The sequence below is a fragment of the Thunnus maccoyii genome, chromosome 23 (assembly GCF_910596095.1).
Source record: "Thunnus maccoyii chromosome 23, fThuMac1.1, whole genome shotgun sequence".
NCBI classification, from domain to species: Eukaryota; Metazoa; Chordata; class Actinopteri; order Scombriformes; family Scombridae; genus Thunnus; species Thunnus maccoyii.
The window spans coordinates 941,988-968,026 of record NC_056555.1 but is presented as its reverse complement, the minus strand read 5'-3'; the positions used below and the strand labels follow the sequence as shown (position 1 = coordinate 968,026).

The following is a 26,039-nucleotide window of genomic DNA, read 5'->3' as shown; positions in this document are numbered from 1 at the left end:
GGGTCTCCCTTCAGGGCACCAAGGGCCACTTTGTAGTGAGAATACGCCCGCTGAACTCAGGAACAAAAGAAGGGGATCAAGGCAGAGGCAAAGCAGTCGTTCACCCTGTCAGGCATATTACAGTAACACGGATGCAATTGGTTGGGGGTGTTGACACTTGTGAAGGAGCTTGTTATCCAAACTTAGAGGTAGTACCACACATGCACACATACACACAAACACACAAACACACAGAATCCTACTCTCTAATGATGTTGCCAGAGACTTCTGTTCGTACATGCTGTAAGAAGGAGCACTTTGCCGTTGAAGTTGATTTAAATAGATTTTAATGAAGTTACACACCAAGGTAGCCTCTGTTCATAATAAGAAGATGCAGGAGCAGCCGAGAGAGTTCTAACGAGGGCAAAGGGCGGGAAAAACTGTGTTTCCGTTTTTTTCCCACTCTTACTGCCAGAGGCTATTATGATAAATATGAAATTATGGATTACATTTTTTATACTTTTTTTTACAGCAATTAAATTGTCTGGCCATCAGCAGCAGGATGGAGATAACATTAGCATTCCATGTGTGTCATGTTAATCCACATTAATTCCAAGCAGTTGCGACATCTGGGGTGGATACTGCCTCGACCAAACAATTCACACTGAGGCACCTTCATTTGGGGAGGGCTTGAACAGAGGGAAACTAACTGTTAGGCCACAATGTGAGCAAACATAAATGACTAATTAATGAAAAAAACATATATACCCAAGAATCAATAATAAGAAAGCAATAAAGCAGCATTTTCCTGATCACATGTTGAGACAGAGTGACTCGTGTCACTCCATGTCTGACTTACCTCTCATACTATACCTCTTCTCGTTATGACCCCCTCACCCCTCACTTTCAAATACATTGAATATTATATTCTCCTTATGCCAAGCACACACTACATGGCTTTCAAAGTTGTCATATCACTGTACTGTTCACAGCGACCTGACTGGCAATATCCCTGAGAGAGTATCTATCTTTGACCGCACGTTTTTTGGCAACAGATGGGTCTGCCAGAGCCATATCAAAGTAATATCACACTGATTTAGCTATTATTCATTTTATATGTCTGTTTCTGTATATTTTGTAATTATTTAATTTCTCATGTAGGTGAAACATTCAACTCCTTCAGGTCCCAGTACAGGATTAGGACTAGTACTGTTTCACAGATGGTTATGGGGACGTGCCGCTCTGTACCAGGTCATGAAAAAAGACATCCGGAAGGTAGGCTCTGGTTACAGCCACATATTAGACTACTGTAGACACAAAGATAATATGCTCTGTTAAGTAATATGGCTAAAATCTCATCCCACAATATTTGTATTTTGACAGGATACTGCTATTATTGATTTTTTTATGTATTTAAATTGTAATGTAAGAGTCACAGTCTTAAGTCATGAATTAATATTAACAGTACTGCAGAAATGTATTACTTTTACCATCTGTGGCAAATATAAGAATCAGTGTACTAAATGAAGTTTAACTCTTAGCCTTAACTGTTCTTTTCTTACATTGCTAGACACCATCAACCATAGCCCAAGACTTTGAATTGAATTCCACATTTCCTTAATGTGCTTGATGGAAAACAAATCCACATACAACCTTCAGCAAAAAGTGGCAGCTTTTACCATAATTACAAGTAAGTAAGTAAGTAAGTTATGTTTATTTAATATAGCACCTTTCACAGAGCAAGGTCACAAAGTGCTTCACAAGAGTAAAATTATTAATTAATAAATAAGACCATAAAGATAGTATAAGATATAATAAAAGAAACAGACAATAAAACATAAGCAACAACATAACTTAAAAACACACAAAAAAGCAAGCACTAGATATTATGAGGCAAGACAAAGGCTAGCTTGGTATCAACAGGTATCAGACTGCAGAACATATATCTATAGGAAGAGCATTCCAGAGTGTTGGAGCCACCACTTCAAAGGCACGAGCACCTCCAGTGGGAGGGACAACCAGTGAGCCCTGCTGAGAAGACCTAAGTGACCTACTCGTGATGTAAGGGTGAAGCAGGTCAGAGATATATACAGGTGCCTGACCATTCATGGCTCTATATGTGAAAACAAGAACTTTAAAATGAATCCTTAACTTGATGGGAAGTCAATGTAAAGATGGTAAGATGGATGTGATGCAAGTTGTCCTGTTGAACCTGGTCAACAGCCTTACAGCCGGGATGATATAAAAGCCTGAATAATCATCTCTAGTTTAGGTTATGATACAACAGACCTGGGTTTGGCAGCATTTCTTAAATGGAAGAAACATGAACAGGTTAACGATATGGTGTGTTGATTGAAGTGCATAGGCTGATCAAATATAACACAGAGATTTCTAAGATTAGAGCACAGCTGAAGAAAGGGACCCAATACACTGAGCAACCTTGGAAGCTATGCTATCTGAGGCAATGATAAGGACCTCAGTCTTATCTGTGTTTAGTTGTTAGAACTTGTTAGCCATCCAATCCTTTATAGCAGTCAGACAATTGCGCAAAACAGATTGTCAGTCTCATCAGGCTTAAGAGATACATGCAGCTGAATATCATCAGCATAACGGTGATATGAAATGCGTTTAAATTTGCTAATATTATAGGACTCAAGAGAGAACTCTGGCGCAGCAGTTTCAGATATGTAGGGACCAAAAACCAGTCCAGTCCAAGAACCAGTCCAGGGCGCTCCCAGAGACAACCACCCACTACCTAAGCCTTTCAATCAGGATGCTGTGATCTACAGTATCAAAAGCTGCACTAAGATCCAGCAGTACCAAAACAGAGCATACACCCACATCACAAGACATCATTATGTCATTGGAGGCACTGAGAAGAGCTGTTTCAGTGGAAAGCTTCTGACAGAAACCAGATTGGAATTTATCTAAAATGTTGTGTGCAGTCAAGACAGCGGTGAGCTGTTTGGCAACAACTTTTTCTAAAACTTTTGAGATAAAAGGCAGCTTAGATAAAGGCCTGTAGTTTTTGGGAAGGGATGGGTCAAGGTTAGTTTTTTTAGAAGAGGCTGAACAACCACATGTTTAAAATAAACTGGGACACAACCAGATTGCAGGGAGCTGTTTATAATAGAGACCAAGCATGGACCAATAGACCCAAGTACATTTTTAAACATGGATGTTGATAAAAGATCTACAGGACTGGAGGAAGGTTTCATGCTGCCCACCAAATCAGTACGGTCTGGCAGGGAAATAGGAGAGAAGAAATCCAAAATTGACAGTTGGGTTGGATAGGCATAAAAGGGGGTAGAGGAGGAGATGATGCTAGCACTGAAACCTCTAATTTATCCACAAAGAAAGAGAGAAAGTTGCTGCGATCCTTACTTGAAAAAACAGGCACATCAGGAGGTGCAGGAGTGACAGTGTTGCTGATGGTATCAAACAGGACTTTAGGGTTGCGTTTACTGGAGGAAATTAGGTTGGCAAAGTAGCCCTCACATCTTTAACCATGTTGTTAAACTCAGTTAAAAGGTCTTTGTGATGGAGACGGTGCACATGGAGCTTGGTGGATTTCCATAGTCACACCCTCCAACATTTATACTGGAAATAACAAATATTGTCATTTACTTGGACCAGACAAGGACCATCATCATGAGAAGACAACACTGGTCCTGGGTCAAAAACTACAGAAAATTTCTCAGCTGAGAGGTAATTTAAGATGTGAGAGCACTTTACACATTTACTGGGCAGAGAATCTAAATTACAAGACAGGTTGAACATAACACATTCATGGTCAGTAACATGCAGCTCCTCAAAGCAAATAGAATCAATATTTAAACCAAATGTAAAAACCAGATCCAGGGTGTGACCCCTAATGTGTGTAGAACTAGAGACATGTTGAATAAAATTAAAAGACTCAGTAACATTAAGAAAATGAATGAAATAAATGAATATTAAAATCAACTACTAATGATCACTAATGATAAATGACAAAAAGTCACTGAATTCAGACATAAAAGAACTATTATAACCAGGGAGTCAGTAAAGTAAAATACAATAAAATGGATTTGAACTACCTACTTTGGTCATCTGCAGTTCAAACAAGGAGAAAGTCCCAGTGCTCACCGTCAGGCAGTTCTAGAGTACAGTCTAGACCTGCTCTATGTGAAAAGCGCCCTGACATAACTTCTGTTATGATTTGGTGCTATATAAATAAATTGATTTGACTTGACTTTGAAAGCATTTCCTGAAAACCACGACAAGTCCTCCACCCCCACCTGAGGTCCTAGTAGTGCTGATAAAATACAGTCTGGTGGGCACAGTTCAATTTGAGGGCTGTATCCAAGCTCCTCTGCCAAGTCTCGGTCAGAAACAGAAAATCCAAGCTCCTTGAGATGAAAAAAAAATCGTTCAATAAGAAGGACTTATTTGCAATGGAGCAAGTATTTATCAGCGCCATCCTAAGGGGAACAGACCCAAAGCTGGCAACAGCAGAGGCCCAAGCCAAGGGGTGCAGGTAACTAGGCTCTGATCCGCCAGGAATTGGACCAGTGAAGTTGTTAATCCCAGGAGAGGACAGTAGGGGGGCTAGCGCTAGAAAGAGTGGCCTGAGACAAAACCGGAGAAAAAGAGGGAGGTTCCAGGGGAGGTGTGTGAAGTGTAAACAGTCAGTCATGTGGAGAGGACTGGACCGCATGCAAGGGCAGACAAGGGCGAGTGATGGACTAGGGCCCGCTGAACTTTCCCCTGCCTGAGCCTTTGCCCAATATAATAACGCCATGCATGTTTGTGGGTGATGATGCATATCCTTTAAGGCATGACCTCATGAAGCCATATCAGGCAAATGGACCATAGTCAAAGGGTACTAAACTACCGTCTCTCTAGGGAACAGAGAGTTGTAGAAAATGCATTTGGCATTCTTGCAAACAGGTTGAGGGTTTTCAGGTCCACCATATGCTTGAAGCCAGACAATGTGATTAAGATAACTATAGCCTTTCTATGCATTCATAATTTCCTCCACAAACGCAGGTCTGAAGCATATACACCTCCAGCCTTTGCAGACTGGGAAAATGCTGACCACAACATAGCTGATGAAGCCTGGAGGAATCAAGGGATGTGGGCTTTACAGTCAACATAGAGGGGAGTGAAACCAAACATGAAACCTACTGTGTGATTATTTTGTCTCACCTACAGGTTGCATTCCTCGGCAGGAGGAACACATTTAGTATTGTAGGGATGTCACGTAGTTATTTTTGTAAATTAAGTATGTTTTTCTTGTTGTGTGTGTTTATATACATTTTTCACATTTTTTACTGCATTACCTTCTAAGGAGTTTGTATTTTGAAAAGTACTATACAAATAAATATTATTATTAGTATTATTGTGGTTCTGTTATTGATTCAACACCCTTGATACAGAATGTCTTGTATAGTTTAAAGATATATATATACAAGTTGCATATATTTATTGATGTAACTGTTTCAATTGCATGTTTAGACAGACTATTTTGTAACCTTTGTTTCAAACATTTATTGAAAAGGTATATAAAATAACATAAAGTGTATAAAATAACATTCTGCACATTACTTTACAGGTTCCAACCGGTGTCAAAACTGTTTTTTAACACTGCAATGTCAACATTGCTTTTATTTCTTTTACAACAGTAAAATAAATACAAAATTGTGTTCACACAATCAAAAAAGCAACAGTATAGCAATTTCGCCACAAGGTAAAAACTGAAAAATAAACAAAAATCCACATATAGTATAAAAAATAGCTGTATAAAACCAAGTAAATCAAAGATTGTTAATGTAAACAAAATTGAAGGAGCATAGCTTTTCACAGGCTTTCACTCGGAGTGTAATTTTGCGGTGTTTGCAAAAAGCTTTGAGGTCGAGAACCCTCATTTGACATGTACTGAGGATGGGACTGTATTGGTAGCGAAGGTGGAATGTTTACGGTGCTGGTGGTGCCTATGAGGAGGAGGATCTATTCCTTTCAGCATCTTATACCATATACCATATTCACGATGTTCCTTTTCAATCTAGTTAGATTGACTGGGTCTCGTATTTGTCCTAATTCAGATGCTACCTGGTTTCCAAATGTATTGAATGCATCAGGAGTTGGGTCAGCACCAACTTTTGCTGGCATTTGCTTTAAAACAACAAGCTTCTGCAGCCCAATGTCAGATTCTGACCTCCCCTTGCGCTTGACTCCCCCTGTACTTGACTCCTTCATCTAACCATTCAAAGGGGGATGTACATAATATACTAGCTGATGATGTGACAGGTCTCGACAGTGGTATCTGCGACTGTTCAAGTGATTCTGAAAGATTGACCTGATCTTCTGTGTCATCCTCCTCACATGTGCACTTACATTTTATACTTTGTGTACCTCATACTAATTCATTTCTATAGTACTTTGCATAAAAGCTATATGCAAAAGTCAGGAGTGCACCCCACCATTACATATACAGTATGTATTTTATAGTACTGTATACTCGTACTGTAGATGATGCACAGTGAGATTGAGTTTATTAGATTCTTTCTCAATGTAAAAAACTGAATAAAGCAGAATTGAGAGATATATTAGAAATATATTAAAAACCTAGCGAAGAAGACAAGAAATTAAAATAATAGTAAGTAAAATAGGTATGTTTGTAGTCTGTTGCTACATATGTTCGTAGACTGTATAACTTACTGGTCTCACATGGATGGTGAACAATGTGTTGTTTTATGAAATCCATGAGCCTGAGGAGCCACATTTGCCTAGGTTTCAAGAGTTTCTTCCCACATCATGTAGTCATCATGCAGTCTATCTCTCGTCATTACAGTATGATAAACTAGTTCCTACTGGACTAATGAAAAATCAACCTATTTTGCTCACCTGACTGTTGAAGAGAATTGGCAATTTCTTTCCAACTCTTTTCCTTCTCAACCCGGAGGTGGTACAGCTCATTGGACACACTGAAAAGGCATTAGTGCTCCTGCCAAAGTTCAACTAAATTTTTCTCCACTTCTCAGGTCCAAGCAGATCACAAAACTTTTCTTGTAGCCATGCTTGTTGATGTTGTCGTGTTGCAGGTGTTACAACTCCTCCCCCTGGTTTCCCCTCACCCCGTGTCTTGCGATTGGCTATACCTTGTCACCACCCACATTGCCAGTCACAACACATTTCAAACTAAAGGATTTGGACTCGCAGACAGGTCCAGATATTTAGCCTGCTTGATATCTTTCAGGCGTCTGCGGTGCATCAGCGGTCTCACGGACCGTGTCTTTAAACAGTTCCCACATCATCCCACACATCGAGCACCAAGCGAACACCTTTTTGCCTCTGGTTTGAAGCTTTCACCAGCAATCTCCAAAAACTGTTGGCGAGTGGAAAATCAGGGTTATAATCATGTAGTGTGATCTCTGCATTAGCAGATCCACTGACAGCTCTTTCAAGTTGCTTATTCATGTGTGTCATGTTAGCAGCTTAGTTTGCTGCTTGTGCTGCCTGCTCTCTTTTCTCCATAAACAGTCAGAAGCAGAATGAATGGCATGGCATATCAATATATTCACATCTCCTTTTCTTATGTAATTTGCCGATACTTAATAAAGGCAGAATTCATTAACTATTCCCACTGCACTCTGGAGTTAAGTAAATGAAGACAGGGACATCACATGAAAATATCTTCTACTTTGTGAAGATCAACAACTGACAAGGTCAGTAAAAATATTTCTCTTAGCAATTCTCATAAGAACCTGTGTGGATTCACAAGCCATTGTAGGATCCTTCAGTTCTATGCTCCATGCAATGTCCACCTCTAAATAAATGTGAGCCAGGGTTTCCATGCTGCTGGGCCCAAGCATCAGGGAATTAAAAAAAAAAGTATTTAAAGATGTTTTCTGAACTGTAGCATAGCTCCTTTAAGGAATAGCTTCACACGGAGTGAGTGTGTGGTCGAGAGAGAGAGCGAGAGAGCGCATGTCTGTGACAAAGAGGCTTGCAGCAACCAGAGCAGACAAGATGAAGTTAGCAGTATAGCTGTGAACAGTGCAATGTGTGTACAGTTTAGGCTATTTTTCAGTGAATAAATACTACAACTCCTCAAGTTCCGGTGTCTTGCTTGTTTGTGCCAAAAACAAGCACCGACACCCAGTAAGACATGAGAGTAGCTGCTCGCTAACAGCTAGGTGTGTTTACAGCAGAGAGCAGGAGGGAGGATATACGTCTCACTCCAGTACTCTGTGCTGCGACTCTGCTGCTGCTGCTGACAGTCATGAAGCAGACACTTCAGTGTTTCCCCTATAAAGGCCAAAGAAAAATTTTTTAAATGCCAAAAATAACACCAAATATCCATTTATTCGGAAATCAATAGCTGTTGGGAGCATCTGAGCAGCGCTGTTTTGAAACGTGAGTCAACGTCTGAGTCGTTCCCTGGGAAACTCCAGGTAGCATAACTTCTTTTAAGGAATAGGGCAGTGCATAAGCGAGTGAGAGGTTCAGTGAGCGAGCGAGCGTCAGAAAAATGACTGTGAATGTGAGCGGAGCAGAGGAAAAGGTTAGCAGTAAGTCGTCAATCTGACAGTAAATGTACAGTACAGACTACAGTGTGCCAGTTAATAAATGCTGCAGCTTGTCATGACCATGAAAAATCACATCTGTTGTTTCCTCAACCGCTGGAAAAGTGACGGGCGTTAGCTCCGAAGTTAGCAACAATGAGTTAGCCTAACCTGACAACACTAAACAGAGAATGAAGAAATGTGCAGCTGCTAATCCAACCCCCCACCCCCAGGGGAAACACTGGACTTTCTGTTTATAATCATGGCATCCGTCATCTGAGTAAGTATTGATAACACGTAATATTTTATAAATTAGAGTTTTTGGAGCCAGGGTAATATGAACAACCATCATGTCCCAGACGATTTTAGCCAAGCTGAACACAAAGACTGGAAGCAGGGGGAAGCCTGCAAACCTAGCTCTGTCAAACATAAAAACACACCTACCAACAACTACAAAAAAAGTTGTGTTACTTTTATGATGTACTGTATTGACCACTGTGTCCTAGGTTTACCATCCAAAGTAAAATGAATGATTTACATTTTACCAGGGCTGGGAACTGTTTGAATTTTTTTCATGCTAATGAAAGAAAAACAGTACAATTATAATTTGTTTTCCTTTTTTTGCATTTGACAAAAGAAACCAAAGGGTCAAATAGCAGTGTCGCAATATACTGGTATTGATGATAACCGTGATATTTAGATAATGAAATATTGATATCATGTTAATAATACACATATGATAATATCGTGTAAATAATCCAGTACCTCTTAAAACCCCTTAATGTTCCAACGGCCCGTCCACAGGCTGTCACACTGTTAAGTGCACAACTATGCTATATACACAACTCTTGTCTTTAGAAGGGTACTCATTTGACACACTTTTGGAAAGCTAAGATTCTTGTGATTCGATTGATGCAAACCATTTCAGCATGGTACAATCAATGCCAACAACTATAAAATTCACGCTACTCACCTATGAAGCCTCATATTATTCCACTGACTGATACAACTCCGACAAAAACAGTCTTGTTAGAATGGCGAAGGTCCAGATGACCCAATCCAGTAAAATATTTAGTCCAAAACATATTATTACATCAATTAATATCCACATCTGTTGCATCATTTTAAATTTCCTAATCTTCTCGCATATTCTCCGTCATAACTCGCATTTGCATGTAAACATGAGCCACATCTCAGTATCAAAATGGCACCTGCACTCTGACCTTTCCTTCCTTGACCTTTCGACTGACACCTCACTTGACCTAATAGGAATTTCCATGTCCTGTCCACAGCCTACAATAGCCAACAAGAGTCCATGCTGAAAGGAGGTGCCTGCCCCTCTTCTTTCGTGTAAGGACTGAGCCAATAGGAACAGATTCTGCCGATGGACTGGCACTTCAAATAGCTAATGAAATTCCAAAAATTATCATATGCTGCTTTATTGCTTTTTATAAAGGCACAACATGGAAATTATTAGGTCTGTAGTCAACCAAAGAAAATCTTGGTCGACTGAAATCGTACATAATCATCAACTAATCGATTAGTTGTGGGATGTTTTGAATACACCCTTGTTTTCACAGGTAATTTGTTAGTCTGTCCCTCCTGCCTCAGGAAATAATGGATTAATCCTGGAAGGCTGCTGATGTAGCACTTTTCTCCTTGTGAAAGTAACACAGCAGTTATTCAACCAATGAGAATTTGGTCGGATGAGAGCAATATCGACCCACTAATCGACCAGTCGACCAGGAGACTACAGCCCTAGAAATTATGTAAATATAAATAGTTTGCTGTCATTTACTTTTTATATGAACTGCTACTCCACCATAGCACTTGTTTTGACTCTTTTATATGCACAAAGTTTAGTTTCAAGAAGGGAACAGAGCACTACAATATGTTTATGCTTCAGTTACTCTGAAGCAGGGGTTATTTGGTGTCTCTAAATGGCCTTTTTTTGGAAGATGGCTTGACATACCTTTAGAAAAACATGTAAAATATTCATTTTCTGTAGTATGTACAGTTATGGTTACCGACTCTCCTTCCACCTCCCTACACTCAAAATTTGAATGTAATTCTTTTACCAGAGAAGAGTCAAAACACACAATAAACAAAGTTAAAGATGATTTGACTGATAGCATTTTTTTTCAATTTTTCGATAGATATCACGAAAATATCATGATTGTGAATTCTTTTGGCCACGATAATCGTGTTGTGAAAATCTGATATCATGACAGCCCTAGTGTCAAATGTTAAATATTGTCTAAACACATGCAGCTACAAGAACTTTGGCTAAATATAAAAAGCATATGAACTTTTTATTTTAATCAGGAGCAATCTGATTAAAGAATATGAAAACAAGATTTAGAATCTGACCAGCCATTCAATACCCATTGCTACGAACACATTTGGGTTGGTACCAAAAAAGTACTGACCCAGTACCCAGCCCTCTATTTGACAGAGACAGTGAACTCGTTGACAGAAGCAGCAGCAAGCTCTTTACAGGCCCACTTATCACATAGAACCTGTTTGATACATTAAGATACTGACAGTATAATACTTGATGTTTCATGTGTGACAGACAGATGAGAAAGTCACTCATATATCCATCTACGAGAGCTAATTATCACCGCTGTTGATATCAATTATTCTTGGCACCTTCACACAGATATACCAAATGTCAGAGTGAAAGAAAGTGAAGACACTATGGGAAAATATAGAATCAATCCCTTAGCAGTGGTAAATCAGTCTAGCACTAACAAACTGTCTCTCCATGGACTGTTTCTTAAATGGAGTGCTTGCCATTATGTTTCAACCATTGATTCAATAAGGGGCTCATAATGAAGATGTATGGGAACCACGGAACCATTTATCCAATACATCAGGCTGTGTAATTCATACTTCAGTCTTCATTGTAGCACTCTCAACAAGAAAGCTTGTCACTCTGCTGAGGATGAGGGCCTGAGGGAACTCACACCACTCATTATTTAGTCTGGAAATGGAATCCCCAATCAAAGGTATCCCACACACTCACTGCACTGTTTGTCATGCTGTGCCAACCCAGTCTCACATCAAAATGTGTAATAGCTATGTTGGTCCACAGCGCAAAACGTATTGGTTTCACAATAACGGCTCTAAAATTGTGATGCCTATGTTTTTGTTGGCCTATTCCTTTCTATTGACCTGTGTCCATGTCATGTGACTGCCAGGCTTCTGTCTGCAAAAAAAGAAAAAAAAAAAAAAAAAAAGGCTGACATTCCTTTTATTCACAGAGGAAAAGATAGTTTCTCTATTAAAAAGTGTTTTGATAACATTTTTAGCGAGAGATGTGCATTTTATTTTTATAATCTTCATTCAGTGACTGTGATGTTTAGTTTGTCAGTCATTACAAAGATTTTTTCATTCTTTCTGTCGTTGCTATGGTGGTTGCTATGGACGATGCTATCACCGAAACCACATAGTTGCATGCTGTTTGAATCATTGTTTTGCATTGTGTAGTTATCTGAGCTGTTATGTTATTTGTTATTTTATGCAACTGTGTGATGATGTTTTAACTGTTTGATGTTCTTTCAATAATAAGTGTGGATTTTAGAGCACTCTTAGAAGGAAAATTGAAATTGAAATCCAGAATTTGAATTTTTGTGATGGGCTGACCAGAGGATCCACCCGCAAGTATTTTCCACACTGTCATTGTGTTAAGGTTTTCTTTATATATAGAGAGAAAATTCTTAAAAGGTCTCTGTTTTTATTTTTTCTCAGTTGTTGCATTGTACAGCACCTTGTAACTCTGGTTTTGAAAGGCGCTTTATAAATAAAGTTTACTTACTCATTTACTTACTTTTATTTGTTTTTCAACCAAATATATCCATATTTATTTTTATTGCAACAAGTTAGTTTGTTTTTGTTTTATTAGTAACATTAAGTCTCGTATTTCCACGTACAGTCATTTAATTTTGAAATGAAAATGTATAGTATTTTATTTTGAAGTAGACGCCGCTGAAGATTTTAGCGTAGTCAGATTAAACTTTATTTGGCACGCAACTCAAGTTACTACAAGCCAACCAAAAGCCTGAATCCTCAACTTAAACTCCTGAAGAAGAACAACAACACTTGAAACTGGACGTCTACTTCCTTTCTGAGGGCAAGCGTTCAGAGAACATTGGGGGGAGCTGGAAGCTTTTGAAAGGGGAGTGTTGAGGTGTTCTTGGGGGGCGTTTGTATGTGTCTGTTTTTAATGTCAGTTTAGTCCTACATTCAAATGCACATTTTCACAATTTTATCATCAGACTTCAGGGTTTTCCCTTTTTTCACAGTGCTGTCCAGTGTATTTTCCTCTGTTTTACACACATAACTACAGTCAAATTTGTGTATTTGGCTCTGAGTGATTCCAAAATGCAGGTGACCTACGTTTAACACTGTATCTGAACACCTCCTGTGTAGACGCCGAGAGCTCTCGCTGATGCTGCTCTGCTAAACATGCTCTACTTTCTGTGTAGATGCAGGAAAACTATGCTGAGTCTCTACCACATTTTGCTGTCATTTAAGGTCGCGCTAGCTCTTCTCTGTCCTCTACTCTGCTCTATTTGTCAGTGTTTGTGTTTAGCTTAGTTGGTAACGTATTAAAATTCGGCAAATTCTTGTAAACTTAGCTACTGCCTAGACTTAGCTACTGGCTCAAACCAGCCTTTTCTCTCAATCAGCAGCAGAGGGAGAAAAACAGGAGGAAAGACTGACAGTGACTGATATCTGTGTTCTTCATTCTTTCTGAACTTCATTCAGTATTTTAATGTCAGGAATATTTTCTATTTTACTAACATTTTTAATTTCTTTCCAGTGAGATATTATTGGATTTATATAGTGACCAGCTGATGGAAACATTACTGTTGTTGCTGCTGTAGAAACAATATTTTGTCATATTTAAAATAAAAATCTATTCTAATCCTATTCTGAATTTATTCTTTAAAAAAAAGATAAATGTATATGTATATATAATTTTAAAGAAAACAATCTTTAGTAATTGAAAAGAACTGTTAAGAGTTTTGATAAAGAACCAGACTGATAAGTGCAGGCCTATGGATTAAGGTAAAGGTAAACAGGTAAACTATACCTGTCCCTAGAGCTGGCTAGTGGCTACAGCCTGACTATGGGAGGATGAGAAAAATCACAGTTCAAATCCATTCACTATAAGCTTGTTTCATGATTTTTTTAATTTTTTTTTTTTTTTTTTTTTTTTTAATGGCACACAGTGCGTTTTTTTAATAAATAATTGTAATGATAACAGTCCAAAGTTATGTGAAAATGCATAGTTTTTAGTCAAAAAATACCATGTCAATGGTGGCGCATGCAGATGCAGCAGCCAGTAGCTCCCTAAAACTTTGCTACATTTTTGTTTTAATTTCCTTTTTTTCGCCTTTATTACTGAAGCATGTATTACTTAGCCAGAAATACACTCATCAGTGTTGGAAAAGGAAGTGTGGGGATTGGACTTAAATGATCAGTGCCATTGGCTTCTCCCGAACACCCAGCTGGATCAGCCACACCAAATGTCACCACAAGCAGTGTGATCACCCCAGGAAGAGAGGGAAGAGAGCCGGGAAGAGAGCTGGGATCAGAGCCAAGCTAATATAGCTTTAACCTAAGGCGATTCCTCTACCCAACCTACTTCTAGCTAATGTCCGCTCACAGGAAAATAAATGGATGAAATAAGACTCAGGCTAACTCAGCAACGGGAAATCAGAGATTGTTGTGTTCACATCTTTACAGAGACCTGGCTCCATCCCGACATCCCGGATCAAGCTATTGCACTTGATGGGAGGACGGTGTTTCGCACCAACAGAACACAAGACTCTTGTGAGAGAAGAGGAGGCAGACTCTGTGTTTACATCAATGATGCTTGGTGCTCAAACGCAGTCAGAGTGGATGGACAATGTTTACCAGATGTTGAGTTTTTGATATTACGCTGGTGAATTCTCTGACTAGATAATATGGTCGACATTTTGTTTGTTGTTGCTGTTTACATTCCACCGGAACCACTGCTCTAAGGAGTCAGATGTTCAGTTTTTTCCAGTAGGTATATTTCTTTTAATGTTTTTTTGTAGCAAAAATTAGCATTAGCATTAGTTTTATCACAGTAAACCATAGACTGTAAATGCACCATGCCAACCAAGCTAGCAGATAGCAGATAGCAGGTAGCAGATAGCGTTAGGGTCAGCTCCATCCTCTCGTCCAAATATGCTCACTTCTGGCTCCAAAAATCCAAGATGGCGATGGTCAAAATGTCAAACTCGAGGCTTCAAAACAGGAGTCCACAAACAAACGGGTGGCTATGTCCATTATTTTTTACAGTCTATGGTCTTGGTCTTGGTCTTGGTCTTGGGCTTGGGCGTGGCAAGTTGGCTGGATAGCACCCCCTAACAATTTTCAGAGTCACAGCCCCCACCTTTAAATTTGATGTAGATTGAAGAACTTTGGTAGGCAGATGTAACATCTGCAGATGTACAGAAAAGCGAACCAAAGTCCAACAGGAAGTCAGCCATTTTGAATTTACTGTGCAATTTTTGTGCAGTTATTGCCGTTTACAGTTGTCGTAGTCTAACAAATTCCTCCAAAAGAATTAACCAGAGCAACTTCAAATGTGTCATCTAAAGACCTTTGCAATGCTAAATTGCAAAGCTTTGGAGTTTTCATGGAACACTGTTGCCGTGGCGACACAGTGAATTTTGATGTTTCGCCATGAAACACGAAACTGTTGTAACTCTAATGAACATTGTCCAATCTCTGCCAAATTTCTAATTTCCAGGCCTGAACATATCTACATGTCAATACTGAGTCATAGTCATAGCACCACCTACTGACAACCGGAAGTCAGCCTTATGTGACAAACATAAGAGTCCAGGCCTGAAGACATGCTCGCAATAAAAGCCCTTCAACTGCAGCACGCCCCTGCATGCACGAAGGTGCAAGGGCCCGATCATAACTGTTTGCAGCTTTAATTATTACTTTATTTTTGTACATTTTGATTCTTCTGTGATGCATTTTTTGGGAGCACACACCAGGACACATTCTTTGTACGCTTGCATTGGGTCATAAAACAGATTCTGATTGATGGGCTGTCATGCTGACATAAAATCCCAAAACCACGAATCATAAAGATACAAAAAAACATCTGTATTTGATAACCTGGGAATGAGAACGGGTTTGTCTTTTCAGCCCTAATCTTAACCCTAACCCAAGCACCTCAAGCCTTCCTCAAAGCCTGTAGTAACGCCCTAGATTGTCAGCACTATTGTAATCTCTGAAGATGACTCGTTTTGGTCACTATTTCATTTCATTTTATTTAACAGCTCAGATACTGACACAACCCAAAGAAATGATTCAAACACCACGACACTACGTGGTTTCAGCGATATCAGTGTCCATAGCAACCACCATAGCAACGATGCCTGAATAAATCGCCATAATAACTGACAAACTAAAATTCATACACAATCACTGAACGAAGATTATGAAAATAAAATGCACATTTCTTGCTAGACATGTTATCAAAAAGCATGTTGATGCCCAAACTACGGTAAAATATTGCATTTTCCGCTGAGAATAAAAGGAATGTCAGCTTTTTTTTTTGTTTTCACCATGGCTGTATAAAGAGAACTGGATACAGCATTGGAGGCATGGTTCGGTTTATTCCTATGAAAGGTGCTCAGTGGCACATGAAACCAAAAAAGCCACTTCCCGCTGTAAAGAAATTACCCGGATGAAAATACTGTGCATGCTCTATTACGCCCATCACTCATGCTCACTAGAGACTTCTGCCAACTTAATCAGCTAACTTCCAGTTTAGCCCTGCAGCTAACTTGAATGAGGATAAAACAATTCAATTGTGCGGCTTTTCTAGATTTTCGAAATGTGATTGGACTAAATTGATCTTATAGTGAGACCAGTCATTTCGCGGGGGTTGTGACGCTCAAAAAAATTAATCTGCTAATTTACTGTCGTCTCTTTCACAATGTAAGGCTATGGGGAAAAAGTCTCAGTGTGCCTCATGGGATGTTGCAATTAGACAGTTTGGCTGCTATGTCAAATTTGCTTCAAAGCCTGGTGCTGTTCTTGTATCCAGTTCTCTTTATACATCCATGGTTTTCGCAGACTGAAACTTGACAGTTGACAATTGTTTCAAACTAATCGGGCACTACATACCAACTCAGGCAGCTCAGTTATTTATGGACGCTATGATTTTCTCTCATTTTTTGTATTGTATGACAGTATGGACTCAAACATCACCATCCACAATCAGACACCTCACATCCTGATACAATCAGGCACTAAAAATAATGGACAAAAAGCCTGTGCTGTGGCATCACTGTCACATACTGAAAAAACACAATCTACTTAGTTTTGAGAGCTTTACTCATTTTTGTTTTCTTAAATTGATTTTCAAATGTATCAATAGTTTAGCCCCCGAGCCTCTTTCTAGATATATCCAAAGACAAGACAGTACCAGAGTAACTAGGAGCAAGGTGAATGGCAACTGTAAAATACCATATCGTAGATCTAAATTTGGACAATCAGCCTTCTCCATACAAACTAAAAGCAAACCAGAGCTGTAGCATTTTTAGGGTAATTGTATTGTATTGTTCTTTTTTTTTTCAAACTGTACATCACAATCAATGTAATTCAGTAAGTGTATTTTATTGTACTCCCATATCTGTAGTGCACTGTGGTTTTTATGATGATGAAAGCTGTATATTTTAATTACACTATATATGTAAAGCCCAACTAGGGGCAAGAGTTGAAAATTAGAAATAGCTATAAACTCTCTGTGCAGTACATCAGTTTCATGCTCTGTGTCGGAACTATGTTAAATTGCATCGTCCCTATCAAATAAAAAAATAAAATAAAATAAAATGTTGTGGACGCAGGCCAAGAGAAAAGAATAGGCCAAAAAACAAACAAAAAAAAACATACGCATCTCACAATTTAGAGCTGTTATTGTGAGACTAATGTTTTGCACTATGGTCCAATGTAGCTATAACACATTTTGATGTGAGACTGGGTTGGCTGTGCAGTCTGATACTGAACTGTTTAAGTCTTTTACACTGTGTTCAAACTGTAGATTGCAAATCTGAGGGGTTCATCAAATCTTGAGGACAACTGTCCAGACTGATTGTGTTTGAACTGCATTTCTACAGTTACAACAAACCTATATGGCTGAAATTAGCATCATAATAGAATATTTTTCTGATATTGAAAAGGATGAATAAATGAGTGGAGAAACATAATAAATGCAGACTCTTCCATACAGAGCAAAAGGACTACCTGTACGGTTGGATATAGGAGTGGACAATATGGATAAAATGTTTTATCATGGTATATGTAATTTCATATCACAATGTCAATATATATATTATGATAAATCAATTTTGTAACAGTTTAGGAAAGAATAACTAGAATGTATAATAACTAGCATTTGGCTAATCCAGCCTTGCGAATTACATCACACAAGCTCTTCACACCTAGTCTCCGAAGGGTGAACTGACTCTTGGCAAATGAACCACACAATGACCAAATGAAGGTGACATGACAACATTTGGAGGACTACAACTTACAAAATTAAGCCAGAATGTTCCATTGTTACAATTTCTATCTTCAACTTAATTTCTCCCAATTATGTAAAATGTGAATATCATTACACTATGTGTTTAAAATTATGTTTCATCCATCAAAAAGTCAGAGCACTACCATGCACTGTGGAATTGATAATAATTAATATACAGTACATCTGGAGGTCATCCAGAATTCATAGAACTGTTGTTACATATGTAACTCTTGTTTTAACATCTATTACCTTGTAATGGCTAGCATTTCACTCACATGACGTGAAGAGTCTTTTTTAGTGCAAGGCAGCTTTCAGACCAGCATTAGCCCTGGGTGAAAAAACGCGGCCTTCTCATTCATTTGAATGAGGGGAGTCCATCGACAAAGCGAGGGTGCAAACGCAGGGTTGTCCAGCAAAAATGCAAAAATACATACTTGACGCTGTGATAACTTTTCAGACTTGTAAAATCCTGTCTATGTGTGTTACAAACCTCTGTGTAGTACTTTGACGCATGATAAGCCTTTAAATCCATGAATCTGTACCTCCGACTGGACTTCCTGTATCATATTTTATTGTCCCATCAGTACCTTAAACCATCAGTCTTTTTATTGCAAATTTTCACAGTATACAAAGTACAAACAGTACACTGTAACCAGTCTAATCCCAAGTATCCATCCAGCCCACCCGCCTAAATACCCACCCACCAGACCTGTGCCACTAACTTAAAGTCAGTCATTTTACTCACTTGCCGAAGAGAAGAAACATACAAGCAAAAAAAGACACACACCAACAGAACGAGTCAGAAATTCTTACATATTTTCGGGTTACATTCTCTGCATCCTTTTTTTTCTACAAATGTCAGGAAAGGCTGTCAACATCTCAGAACAGACCCTTGGAGAAAGTATCTTATCTTATCTAGCTTGAGATATTGTATAACCTCTTTGACTCAATGAGAATGCGTAGGGGGGAGAGGGTCTTTCCTCCTGGACAGTATAAGTCGCCTGGCTAACAAAGTGCAAAAGGTCAGCATGTTGCACTTGTAATTTCTCAGATGCACATCCCATTGTGCAACACCAAATTAAGCAATGAAAGAAGATGGATTCATTGGATCCTCTAACATTTTAGAGAAAGTATCTAAGATAGACTGCCAGAAATTATGTAATCTTGGACATGTCCAGAACATATGTAGTAGATCTGCAGGAGCTTGCTTGCATCTATGACATGTAGGGTCCAGGTCTGGTCTAATTCTGCACAGCCTAGCTTTCCACCAATGAAGTCGGTGTACTATCTTGAATTGTACAACAGCATGCCATTGGTAAAATGGATGATGAGTAAATCCTTCAGATAATTTTCTGCCAAATTACATCTGGGATTGGAGTCTTCCTCGCATTTGTTTTTAAGATGACCTAAAGTCATCAAATAATGTAGATTGAGAAGGTTATATATCCTACCTATAATTTGTTTTTGTCTTTTTGTCTGTCATGAAATTGAAAATAGAATCTAACAGAGATGTAGGAGGATATAAAGGCAAGCAATCGGAGTGTGAGGGTATAAGGTTCCGCAGTTGTAGATATCTATAAAAATGAGACCTTGGGATACCAAATTTGTTTATCAGTTGCTCAAAAGATGCAAAATTATTATCTACATGGAGGTCCTGCAATGATTTGATCCCACTCTCAAGCCAGATGCCAAAGGCTCCCTCTAGTATTGAAGGGGTAAACTTGTGGCCTTTAACTATCGGAGCAGAATGGGAGACACTACGGACAGCAAATGTCCTCCTAAATTGGTTCCAAATCGACCATGCAACATTAGGGTTAGTGTACAATGGGAAATGGCCTTTACCAGTTGGAGTTCAAAGCACAATAGAGTTGGTAAGGAGGTAGACCCACAGGATGTATTCTTCAGGATTAGCCATTTAGGGGTATCGGAGTTGTCTATGTCACTCATCCATTATGTCAATGCCCTGATGTTGGCCTAACAGTAATAATATAAAACATTGGGGAGTGTTTGCCAACAATGACCCAAGATTTTCAATTAGATTTTCTCGGTGTGAGGCCCCTGTGCGAGCGGTCCACCAGGATTTCTTTCTCCAGACATAAAACTTCCTTAAGTAGTTTAGAGATTGAAGCTGTGGAGCTTAAAGTGGGTTCTTCTGCGACACCCACAATATGAACACTGCATTTCCACATCCTCCCTTTCATGTCTTCATTCGTCTCTCTCAAATTAGCCACCTCTATTTTAAGTTCAACTCTAGCCATGGAATGGGCGGCTGGTCACAGCAAACTGTTATGCCATGGAGGCATTAGGCCTAATGCTTGAGGGAACATTGTACTTATATTTAAGGATCTTCGTCACCACTGAAGTACCATATATAGTTCAATTTACTTGCTCCAGGGTATCTCATTTATGTTAAAAAATTATATTTGCAATGAAAATATAGTTTTAGGAAAGTTAGGCAGGAGCTTGGCACAACGAGTCCTACTCCACTGCTGGCTCACTAGTGCCCCCACCGTTTGCATTATTTTAACGCAGGGCTGTTTTCAGTCTGAATCTCTGCTAACAGTGACTTCAGTCTCCCCCAAAAGTCCACGTTCACTGACATGCCAGATGGTACCTCACAGTAATTTGATATACTAGTTAAGCAATGCAGTGGAGACAATGCAGAGTGACAGAATAGTGGATGTCAACGAGGATTTAAATTTGCCAGAACATAATCCAGAGAGGACTAAATATAGTTGTTTTTAACACAGAAATAATCAAAGTTTGGACACTTAAACACACTCAACACTCAAAAACAGAAGTATCAGTTTTGGTATCAGCTTTAAAAAAAACAATCAGTTGAGATTTTGTAGCATCTCAACAGCCAGATCAATCTGACATAGGGCTGCTCGATTATGGCAAAAATCATTATCAAGATTATTTTGGTCAATATTGAGATCACAATTATTTAACATGATTACTTTTTGACTCTCATTTTTGCTGAATGCCAATGCCAATATTTGCACATATTTTTTTCCACCTGGCTGAGGAGACTATTACACATGCAATCATAGATTGTGCTAATGATCAAGAAAGAAAATATTTGAGGGAAAAACTTAGGAAGACTGGAGTTCAGGAGCTCAGCATTAAAACTTTAATGAACCTGCCAAGTGGGTGCAGCAGTAGTTTTCTTTGAGTTTATTAGGGCTATAGTCAACCAAAGAAAATCTTGGTCGACTGAAATCGTACATAATCATCAACTAATTGATTAGTTTTCCAGCACTTGGGGAAACAACAGACTTGACTTTTTAGAATTTATTAACTGTTACACTGGAGTACTGTACATTTACTGCCAGACTGACAACTTACTACTAACCTTTTCCTCTGCTTCACTCGCATCCATAGTCACTTTCCTGCAGCTCACTCTTTTCCACATGCTACGCAAACATACTATACAATGCCTTACTCCTTAACAGAGTTACGCTACCAATAGTTTCCCAGGCAACGACACAGAGGTTGACTCATGTACCGGAACAGCGCCGCATAGAGACTCCCAAAGGCTATTGATTTCCGAATGCATATTTGGCTTTATTTTTGACATAAAAAATTATTTTTTGGCCTGGCAGGAGTTCTTGTTGTTCTTGTTATAGGAGAAACACTGATTCAGAAAACGTTCAGTACATTCAGTAAACGCGCGGTAAACATTGAGTACAGTTAGACCTAGCAGTCTCCGTTAGGTTGGGCGAGCTCAAAGTTCTGAAAACAACGGGGGTGTTTTGAATACACAGGTAATTTGTTAGTCTGTCCCTCCTGCCGCAGGAAATAATGGATTAATCCTGGAAGGCTGTTGATGTAGCACTTTTCTCCTTATGAAAGTAACATGGCAATTATTCGACCAATGAGGATTTGGTCGGACAAGAGCATATCGACCAACTAATCGACCAGGCAACCAGGAGACTACAGCCCTAGAGTTTATTAGACAGATAGGTTTAATGTGTAGGATTTAATCTTTGGTCCACAGTCCAAAGAAGAGGGTGGCAGTAATGCACCTAATACGCTGGTTTCCAACCACTGTTATAAACCAAAAAGAAGAAGAAGAAAAGGTTTTTTTCAAACAGAGTGGTACATCCAGTCAGCCGAAAGGTTTCCTATCTGTGCAGCTGAACACCGCAGCACCTCCACGGACTATTACATGCTGACGGTCCCAGTGTTTCCTCCGCAGGCTTCGCTTCACTCAGCTGAACGACAGACTCGCTGCTTCTTCCCACTTTAAACTGAAAAACAAACTGGGGCTCGGTGCTCCAGTTGGAACCAAACGGAGGGCCAGGGCTACCTGGAAGGCTAGCGGAGCGTTAGCAGCAGCATGACCAGAGGAAAGCACAGCAAGTTAGCCTCCGCTAGCCTCCCAGGTAACGTTAGCCCCGGCTCTCCGTTTGGATCCAACCGGAGCACCAAGCCCCGGTTTGTTAGTCAGGTTAATGTGGGAAGAAGCAGCGGGTCTGTCAGGCAGCTGAGTGAAGTGGAGCATGCGGATGAAGCACCGCTTAGTCCCAGTTTCACTACAGGCAGATTCACTCACTACAGTGGGCGAGGAAATAAAACCAATGAATCAATAAGTACAAATGCTGTTGGTTTCTTCACGTGGAGCCAACATGCAAACTATTTTGGTTCAGTAAATTTCAGCTGTCAGTTAGCCTGGTGAAGGCAGGTTAGTCTGTGGACAGAGATGCTCAACACCTGTCGGACACATTTAGGGGCGAAAGCGCACCGCTGTTAAGGAAAGAGGTTGGCTAGGTTTGCAACACAAGACAAAACGAGAGCATCATTACAAAATGACAATAATAAACAATAATCGTTTTATCTCGATTATCTTATTGTCATAATCATTGGAAGCCAAAATCATAATGTAACGTAAAATTCGATTAATCGCACAGCCCTAATCTGACATATAGACATGTGGAGAGATCAGCTTCTCTCAGCCCTGACTTCACCGTGTTCCCTGAGCTCATAAACAGCAGCTCAGGTAGGCAATGAGAATTCATGAATTTTCCATGGTAAAAAGAATGCTATTCATGGGCAATATCACCTGGAGTAATTATACTTGATATACAATGTTCTGTTCTGTTTACATGAGGGAAACAGAACATCTACACTGCAACACAAAATCATTGACTCCTGCTAATGGTGAAGATAAGGACTAGACTTTAATAAACTAGGAGTTTATCTTGACTGCATTCTTATGTAAGAGACAAACTACCAATCCTCATCCCTTTTACAGTCTCTCACCATCCTCTTCAAAGCACAGATATTCTTTCAATTATTCAGAGGATACTTACTGGTTTACTGAATGAATGGCTTTAATTGAACTGAAGATGCTTTCTCTAATGTCCTGCCTCAGGGTTGCTTTGGCCTTCAAGATCTCCACAAAGTACTATGAGAAACAAGAGAGCAGAAGGAGACAAAATTAAATTTTTTCTTAGCATATATCATCAAGCTAAATCTGTTCTGTCTCTGATTGGATATGCCTTTGATGAATGCAAAGTGGAAGTGCTTTTACTACTGACATCTAAATTATTCTCCAACACTGATGGCAATTGAAATACCAACACCAGACTGTACTAAACATACAAGATCACACATCAGGGACAGAGGTTGATGGTTTTTGCCGTACAGCCCAGACTGACTGTAAGCATTACATGGCACTGTAGCTCTGCATGGCTCACATGAGACACAAGTACAGAGGGATGTTGTTATCACAATAAAGCAACAGCTGTGCTGGTCTCAAGTTATTTGAAGTGAAAATGGGATTAGCAAATTGAATGTGCATTAGGCCTAAAATGTCTCCTAATTGGAGTGAACGGGTGGAGGGTGAGTAACTGTGCAGAAATTGGGCTGCAGTTGGAGGTGGAATCTTTGGGGATTTCAAAATTCAATTTGGATTCTTTGGTGTCCAATTTGATTGAGAATCAATTCTTGATTCAGACCCAATTCTAGATTGAATGAATAGAAAAAGGGGTACAATTTTCAGTCTCTTGCTCCAATATACTGCACTATATTTTTGCACCTATAATTGTACAGGCTTGGCGGGCCATCAGGCCAACAAGAAACCCCACCAGGCCAAAAAAATATTTTTTTAATGCCAAAAATAACACCAAATATCCATTCATTCAGAAATCAACAGCATTGGGAGCCTCTGTGTAGCACTGTTCTGAAACGTGAGTTAACTTTTGTGTCGTTGCCTAGGGGGCAGTGCATAATATGTGTGCATAGCAGGTGAGTGAATGGTAGAGTGAGTGGCAGAAAAGTTACGGTGAATGCCTAACCTGCAGACACTAAACAGAGAGATAGAGAACGGAAAAATGTGTGAAACAGGCCAAAGCAGTCAACCTAGGGGAAACACTGTACTGTGTGCCAGACTATTCACTGTTGTCCTTACTCCACTGAAATACAATATGAAACATAACTGATATATAAGATAAATGGTCTGCAGCTTTTTTTATTAGAGAGAGAGAGAGAGAGAGAGAGAGAGAGAGAGAGAGAGAGAGAGAGAGAGCGAGCAGTGGTCGAGCAAGCTAGAGAATGAATGAAGAGAGGGAGCGCTGGTAGCGAGAATGCCGGTGAATCAGATCAATAAAACATTATTTTCTGATTGTTTCACAGCAGTTACGTTCCGGAGGACAAATAAACACGCCCACACCTCCACACACCTCCACTTGACCCCGCGGCTGAACGCCGCACCACCTGATTTGGTCTGAATACGGCCTCACTGCTAACTTTTTCCTCTGCACCGCTCACATTCACCGTCACTTTTCTGACGCTCGCTCTCTTGCTTAACCACTCACTCGCTTACGTACTGCCCTTTTACTTAAAAGGAGCTATGCTACCTGCAGTTTCCATGGCAACGACACAGACGTTGACTCGCATTTCGAAACAGCGCTGCTCAGAGGCTCCCAAACACTATTGATTTCCGAATGAATGGATACTTGGCGTTATTTTTGGCATTTAAAAAAATATTTTTTGGCCTGGCAGAGGTTCTCGTTGGCCTGGCGGCCCATCAGGCCTGTACTATTATAGGGGAAACACTGAGCTTAAGCAATTTCCTAACACATTAAATACATGGACTTTTGTTTGATGTCACAGCACTAGTTGTTTTTCTTGAAGCTGACTGTTTCATTTCATAAAAGTGTAATAAATTCTTCTGGTGTTACTAGTGACACTCTTTATTTCAAGCAAGCCGTCAAGCAATAGCAGTAGTGATGGAATGACAGAGAGTGTCACTGTTAACCCTGCCTAGTCTACATTTATTCTCAATCACTTCTAGCCAGAGGAGGGGAAGGCATGCCAGTGTTATCCCTATATGTTTTCAATAGCGGCGCTGCTTAATGATGAACGCCTGCTGGTGAAATTTCACTGTACATAATAATCATGACAAACGGAAACTAGGATGTTACCTATGCCACTGAGGCTTCTTAATGTTGTTGTAGTGTAGTGACAGTTATTATATTCTATGTTTTGTTATCTAATGTGTTAGTTAGTGATATTATCTATTTATATCTATATTCAATAAAAATAGTGTACACTTCATGTGTTGAGCCATTTCATTCTGTTTATTTATTCTATTTTTTTTTTAATTCTATTTATTACAATTAAAGCTATCTGGGCCTCCAGAGCCTTTCTGGTGTCAAAAGCTCCTCATAAATTAACACACATGACTCTCTGAACAAGAATAAACCTATGTGGAACAATTCTACGGTAGCCACTGGTGGTGTGTGCAAATACAGTTCCTGGCACCGTGGGCTCTGCGTTTGCACAACAGCACCGCTGCTGAAAAAAAATCATAGGGGAAACACTGCATGCCATTAACACTGTCTCTCAGTGTTGGATTTATGACACTGACACTTTTTAGGCCTTTAGTTCATACATTGTAACTTCTTTGAGTGTCCACC

The 26,039-nt window shown here is 39.5% G+C and overlaps 1 protein-coding gene across 1 annotated transcript in view; it reads right to left on the bottom strand.

Moving 5' to 3' along the window:
• The window catches only part of arhgef39 (Rho guanine nucleotide exchange factor (GEF) 39), a 102,368-nt gene that overhangs the window by 69,699 nt on the left and 6,630 nt on the right, over positions 1 to 26,039 (bottom strand). Inside the window, exon 3 of the mRNA XM_042403642.1 lies at positions 23,430 to 23,524. Coding sequence (XP_042259576.1) covers positions 23,430 to 23,524 — 95 coding nt within the window. The remainder of the gene's footprint in view (positions 1 to 23,429; positions 23,525 to 26,039) is intronic.